Source organism: Cucurbita maxima, unplaced genomic scaffold, assembly GCF_002738345.1.
Source record: "Cucurbita maxima cultivar Rimu unplaced genomic scaffold, Cmax_1.0 Cma_Scf00027, whole genome shotgun sequence".
NCBI lineage: Eukaryota > Viridiplantae > Streptophyta > Magnoliopsida > Cucurbitales > Cucurbitaceae > Cucurbita > Cucurbita maxima.
Window position 1 is genome coordinate 1,966,126 of NW_019272043.1, and position 7,363 is coordinate 1,973,488.

The 7,363-nt window shown below is 35.7% G+C and overlaps 1 protein-coding gene across 1 annotated transcript; it reads left to right on the forward strand.

The window, feature by feature from the left end:
* Positions 1-871: 871 nt before the first annotated feature.
* LOC111499491 lies at positions 872-3,982 on the forward strand. The gene is made up of 5 exons (XM_023151054.1): positions 872-1,202; positions 1,313-1,456; positions 1,526-1,602; positions 1,677-1,820; positions 3,560-3,982. The coding sequence occupies exons 1-5, from the start codon at positions 872-874 to the stop codon at positions 3,980-3,982; spliced, it is 1,119 nt and encodes a 372-aa protein (XP_023006822.1).
* The last annotated feature ends 3,381 nt before the right edge of the window (positions 3,983-7,363 follow it).

Genomic DNA, 7,363 nt, shown 5'->3' on the forward strand with positions numbered 1-7,363 from the left:
TTTTTTTTTTTTTTTTTTTTTTTTTTTTTTTTTTTTTTTTTTTTTTTTTTTTTTTTGGCTCTAGGAAGTACAGACCTAATCTCTATAGTTATCTAAGCATTTGGGAGGTCTCGAAGATTCAAGAGATTCCCTTGTCTCATTTTTATCATTTTGGGTCTATGCAGGTCTAGCCCCTAATTGCCTCTCAAAATCCTAAGGTGCTAGTTTATCAGATGTGTCATGATATACATCATCGTTTAACCAGCTTAGTTCTAATACTCTAACCTTAACTCAATGCAAATAACTATGCTTTACAAAGAGTTGAAGCTATCTTATATTTTCATGTATGCTTGATTAGGGAGATAATTCTATCATCTACCTAAAGCACGATAACCATTATCTAAACATTCATATAAGCTCAATGGAAAGATAACTCTCATTGATCACTAAGAGCACAAATCACAATGTCTCATCTTTGTTTATAGCACAGCACAAAGCATTAAAATAACATCATCATAAAAATCTCATGGGTATTTTCGTAATTTTTCATAGCATACGGTACATTCTCATCCAAAAATACTCCTCTAAAGTCCTAACTAGACATATTCTAACTACCTAAGGCAAGGTATACTCGTATGGTAGTGTGCCTAGCAATCCCTACAAGTATTACTTCAGAAGAACCGAATGCCTACTTATTTACATGATGTGTGCCTTCTCAAGCTAGTCGGCCAGAATCTCCAAATTTTTTGAGTTTGATAACGTGACTTTGATCTTTTAGGAACACATTTGTAGAAATTTAGAGGGCTATATGAAGAGTATAAAAATGAGGCGAAGGCTTGAAGTTGTTTACATGCTAATTTTGAGTACAATCCAAAAACGGTGACTTCACAGCATGCTGAACTTCATGCTTGACTCCCTTGAACCTTTCACAGATGTCATCTCCATTCTTCAAAGATTTGATCATGACACAGCCGATTTAGAAGGCTCTCCAACCATGTTCTCCATAATAATCTCCTTAGCTTCTTCCCCTCCTTCCCTTTTAGCCCTCCAAATCATGCCTCAATTCTTCTCCTGTTTCTCTTGCGATCAACTTCATTATGTCAACGTCCCCATAGCCGAAGTTGCTACCATCATCTCGAATATGAAACGCGATGGTTTTTATTCACTCGTCTTCTTTCTTCTCGCTAACCAAGAACGCATAGCCTTTGCATTTAAGCGTCATAGTTAGTATATTTTTTCCATGAATCAATCTTTGGTTCCAAGAATTATCTTCTTTTGATTCAAGATCATGAAACAATACCCTTCTCATTCTTTAACGTTTTTAATGTTTTAGGCCAACAACGTCGATGGGACACAAGGCAACTTAAATCGGAACCATTAGAACCGAAGAAAGTAGGCGAAATTGACTATACTTCCTTTGTTTCAATTGATTTAGAGGAGTTTAGATCGAGTGTCATAACGTTATGTGCTGGTCGAGGTAATCTCTCTTCCTTATTTCTCGTATTTCATGAAGTGACAAGATTGTAAATTTCTCCATTTGTGATAGCTTTGGTAACTATTACGAATTCCGAAATCTCGTTCGATGTTCCGTACATAAATCGAGAGATTATTCTTTCTAAAGAGGTATTTATTCTTGTTTTGATTGGATTCATGAAAGATTGGTTGTTTGGTAATGTTTTTTTTTATTATTATTATAGAAAGGAGAATGCATAATAGGAGGTTTTGAAGAAGGGGAAAAAGTAATGTCTGAAATCACTCTGTTTCCCATAAAGTTGTTGAATAGTTCAAGATTGAAAAGGTTATGGATTTTCAAGACAAATGATTCGAGTGTTATAATACTGGTGGCTCCAACAGGATTGTATGTTCAATTTTCATCCTATTGTCACTAAACTTTATGACATGGGAGACTCTTCCGTCTGCAACAATCTTAGTATCAATGTATTATTATGGAGTTGGATCTTTATCAACACATCAACATCAAATCAGTCCCTTCAAAGTAGCTATAAACTTCCATAAATATTCTAAATCATAACACCGGAAGCACGTATCTACTAGTTAAATCTAATTCCAACGTGTATTTAATAAAATTCTTAAATTTCGCTTTTAAAATTTGCTTATGTTCTAATGATCGAAATTCCATTGCTTAATTGTTTAATGTGTTTTTTTTCCTAACTCATTAAAAAATCTTGAGTGAAAGGAAGCGAATCAATACAGACTTTTAGGTTTTTGCCTAAAAATCAACTCGGCTTAAACCAAGGTAGCCTAGGTGACGTGTTTTACATGCCTAAAACCCAATAAGGCTCAAGACAGGCTCGGTTCAACCCTCTCTATTTAATCTTAAGGAAAGAAGAAAAATCTTAGATATACCTTCTTATAAATAGAAAATATATTATTAAGAACGCAGATATAAGAATCTGAAAAGATTATAGATGGAAAAAAAAAATTAAAATTTTATGGAAACAAATCTTAATGAAAAATTATTCTAGTGAAAACAAATATATATATTTTTTGATATCCTTAATGGAAGAAAAAAAAGAATAATATCTTTGAGAATTTATAATGGGAGAAGAAAGAAAGTTTGCTTTCAAAACAAGAGATAAATCCATGTCGTACAAGGAAAATAATTGTATCTTTCTTTCTTTTTTTTTTTTTTTTTTTTTTTTAAAGTTATAAAAGGAGGGCTTGCATTCTGCAGTAACACACAGCTACTCAAAAACTGTTTTGATATACCCAACCTAAAACCTGGAGAACCAACGTACCAAAATGTTCTACAAGTTTGCAGCAGAAGCAAAACCCTCGAGCAGTTAAAAGCTGTATGTGCAAAAGGTAAAAAAATATTTGTTATCACTTGTTAATTACCTTCACTCAAATGCATCAAATCATACTGGTTGGATTGGGTTGGATTCGATAAATTTTTTAGACTAATTTAATGTTCGTGTTTGTTGAGTTGTTGACTTAAGCAACTCGTATACAGTTCATAGTCCAACTCTCTATTTTCAAATAGGGTTAAGTTGTGCTGACAGATTTTTTAGAACTCAAATATCAAACATTCTCGGGGGAAAACAAATAAATAATTTTAAAAGTATGTAAGGTTGGATTAACCAACCAAAATAATGTCACTGCATGAATCAATCCAATTTTTTGATTTTCGAAAACTCAACCTAATTCAATCTAACTCAACTTTTATGATTTTGGATTGGGTTGTTTGAGTTGGTCGAGTTGTTAAGTCATATGAACCCCTCTAATCTACAAATTTAATAAGATCACAATTAATTTGATATCGTATGGTTTGACTGCTAAATGGCAGTCAACTAAGTATTAAATTTGTAATCTTAAAGATCAAGAATTCCCTAATTTCATGTAAGCAGAATCTAGTAAAAATTATAACACGATTTGACATTTAATTTTCTACTTTGAGTTAGATTACGTTTCATTTTTGTTCTTCTTTCTCCTCTTTAATTCTTCAAAATCCAACCATTATTCAATAAAAAATATGTTCAAATTTGATTAAAACAAACAATAATATCTTGTGTGTCCCTCTTTTTTAATACAAAATTTTGTAACTTTTATTTTAATGCAGATATTAGAGTTCATCGCCCTGTTCTTGGATTTCATCTTCAAAGATATGAAGGTGATGATAATGGATATCAAAGGCGTAGGAAGTGCAAAGCTTTGTAACCAAAACAAATGGGCAGAAGCAGATGCAACGTTTCTGCAAAGACTAAGCTTAAACAAGAACATGACTGAGATATCATCTTCTTCTTCGCATTGTTCATCCCTTTTAGGGTTTGAAACAAACAGGAATAATGAGATCTTTAAGTATTCGAGGCAAAGGTTCTTGAGAAGCTACACGTTTAGCGTGGAGGAGAAAAAAACAAAGCGATTTGGGAAGGCAAGGAAGTGGTTTAACTTGAAATCAAGAACAAAATCAACAAGTTCCAATAATGTTGGAAAGAGTTCATACAATGGCATTTTGAACTTCATGTTGTGCTGCACGAATTGATTGATGAAGGCAATAGTTCTCTAATTCAGGCAGCTTTTTGGATTAATGGAAAATATTTTATGGTTTAAATTTTATTTTTCCTTGTTTTCTATTTTTAAATGAAAAAAGAGTTCGAGTTTGCAATTGAATCTTCATTGTCCGTGAAATTTAAATAATATTAACGTTGAACTATTGTTTCTTGTTTTTTCCAACTAGTCACAACACAAGTTTGGCGGTGTTGTCATATTTGTAAAGGAAAGCACGAGTGAGCCAATCCCATCACAAGCCTTGCGGTCGAGATAAAAACACCGCGACGGGAGATAAGAAAGTTAGACAAAGTTTTTATCTCCATCTAGGCAGATAAACCATGTGATGTTATATCGGGGGTGAGATCGTCTACCACAAATGAATGTCATACGCTACACCTGAGCTAGTTGAATTCTACGAGCAGCTAAATGACTTGCTAACATTCAAGTTCATTACACCCACAAAGACCGCTATTAGTGATCACCCAAAAGCTAGGGAGAAACACCAAGCCAACACCTCCACCAAAGAAGGGAGACAGAGACAAACCCTCTAAAGCAACACATGTTCACACAAAAATATCATCCAAACGGATGAAGAGAATGGTCGTTAAAAGCGTCAACCACAATAATTTCAAGATGGAGAGAGAGTTTTGATCAAATTGAGGTGAACTCTAAGGTCAAAAGAACAAGAATCAAAGACAAGTGCGAAAATTCTATGAACTAGTCGAAGTTATCCACAAGGTCGAGAAGGCATCATATAAAATCAAATTACTCCCATGGATGCGGACTAGTCTTGTTGTCCACGTTAGTAACTTGAAGCGTTACTATCCCAACCAAGAAGATGTCAAGCACAAAGAGGCAACACGACCTCATGCAAAGAAGAAAAATTTTCAAGCGAAGAAAGTAGTAGAGACTCCAACAAAGAAGGTGCCAAGTGTTAACAAACAGATAAGTGATTTCCAATAGTTCCTTGCAGATTGGAAGAGACTCTTCAATGCTAAGATTAGGTCGAAGGGTGTTGAGAGACATATAGTCAACCTCAACCTACATAGCTGAGTTCATGAAGAGCCGATTGACAGAGACGTCAACCAATTGAATGAGGGAAGATGTCACGATCATGCTTGTCCAAGGCATGTTATCTATGACAGCATGCAGAATGTCTCGGTTATGCTAGTCCAGGACATGTTGTCCATAGTTGCATGCACGTTCCAAACCCCATTTACATACTTTTATCTTAGATAGACCTTTACTATTTCATGTTGTGTCAATATGAAGGTGTATGACCATTCACCAAAATCTGTCTACACCCGTTAAGGCTAAAATGCCCCAAAATGTACTAAAGTGGATATGAGTAGTTGTCACTTCTTCCTACCGAGTTATATGCTATCAAATTCGTTGTTGTTGCCTACTCGTTATTAGCCTCTAACACTGACTTTGTCCGCTACAAATTTCTCATGGCTGACTTGTTTGCTGGGTTAGAACAAATGTCGCACAATCGTTATCCCACTACCAGGAGAATGCGAATCATGACTTGAGTATTTTATGAATAAATACTCAGTAAATAACCTCACAGTTGGAGTTGGAAAATGCACACATGTAACATGAAGGGATTCTATCATTTGAAAACATCATAACATGGCCTTAAGAAGCTTTCTAAATCAAGCAAAGTCGAATGTATAGTATTTCTCTACATATGACTCATGCGTACGAGCATGGGCGAGCCAACGTGGTGAGCCTTCACAATATGACCTATCTCATCAAGCTAGCATTCATTAACAAGTTGTGCCGAACGCCAGAAAGGGAAAGAGCCTTCCGAGATTATGTAAAGATTGACAGAGACAGGGCCTACCAAGTTGATTTAATTTGACACACTTTCCCAGTTTTTTAAACCCACCATAACAACAACAAGGGACCCATTTCTCCTTTAAAGTTTGTATGGAACAAGTCATGGCAATTAGTGGGCCAAGGCCCAAATAATAGGCCCATACAAAAAGGCTTCTTCTTTATTCTGGACCCACCCCCACATCAAGGCTGCAATACACTCCCAGCCCACTTCCTTTTGCCCTCTAAAAAAGAATTTAAATAAAAATAAATAAAAAAAGGTCTTTCTTTTGGCGAACAGGCTGTCGTGTTTCTCTCTCTCTGTCTTGTAAAGCAGATGTTGAGTTTTTGTCTTTGAATAAAGGTCAATATGTCCTGTTAGGACCACAAATGCCCATGTGGCTATGACCACCCCTTGCCTACCGTGCCACGTGGACCCCTTTCAAGGACCACCCCACCCTCCCTCTTCGTAACTTAACCTACCTTCGCATCATCCATATATCCTCCTCTTCTTTTCTTTCATTTTCTTTTCTTTTCTTTTCTTTTCTTTTCTATTTGTTTCCTTTGGCTTTGAATTATTTGAATGCCGTCGTTTTCTTGGTTTAGGGCCACCATTAAAACCCCTCCCTCTCTCCCCCATGCATAAAACCCAATACCCATACCCTTGTTTTAAACCCATTAATCTCCTCGTGGATCACACTTGATTTATGAAAACTAATGCTTTTCGTGGGAAATCCAACCCCATCCGAATGTCGGTAGCTTGCTTATTGTAGAGAGGTTTCCACGCCCTTATAAACAATCTTTTGCTCTCCTCCACAATCGATATGGGATCTCACAATCCACCTATTTTAGGGCTTAGTGTCTTCGCTGACACTCATTCCCTTCTCCAATCAATGTGGGATCCCCCAATCCACCTCCTTCAGGGCTCAGCATCCTTGTTGACACACCACCTCGTATCCACCCCTTCAAGGCTCAGCTTGTTCACTGACACATCGCTCAATGCTTGACTCTAACGAAACATTCTTTATAAGGGCGTGGGAAAACCCAAAAATAACAATATCAACGACCCAGTTCGTAAATCAGTGATTGTTACAATGACCCAGTTCGTCTCGTTTCATTCGAAATTCCCATTTCCCAAGAAACAATTAACAAATTAAACCAAAACGATCATGGCATTTGATTCTCCACTTGACTCAACAAGATGTAAGTATGTAGTGATAGAAGAAGAAGAAGAAGAAAGAAGAAGAGTTAGCAAAGAGAATGTATTAAAAAGTATATGAACCCTAATGTATTAAATAAATAAATAAATAAAAAAGGGAAAGGTCGGCGAGGGACCATGTTCATTTACCTTTATTCATAGCGCCCTTTGGTAATTTAGTCTCCCACTCATCTGTTTCCAGTTTCCAGTTTCCTTTTCAAACCCTTCTGAATTCGGCAAAAACAACACACTCTATTTTGGCGTTGACGCTTCCTCGTACATCAATCACTTCACATATATATATATATATATATATATATATATATATATATATATATATATATATATATATATTAT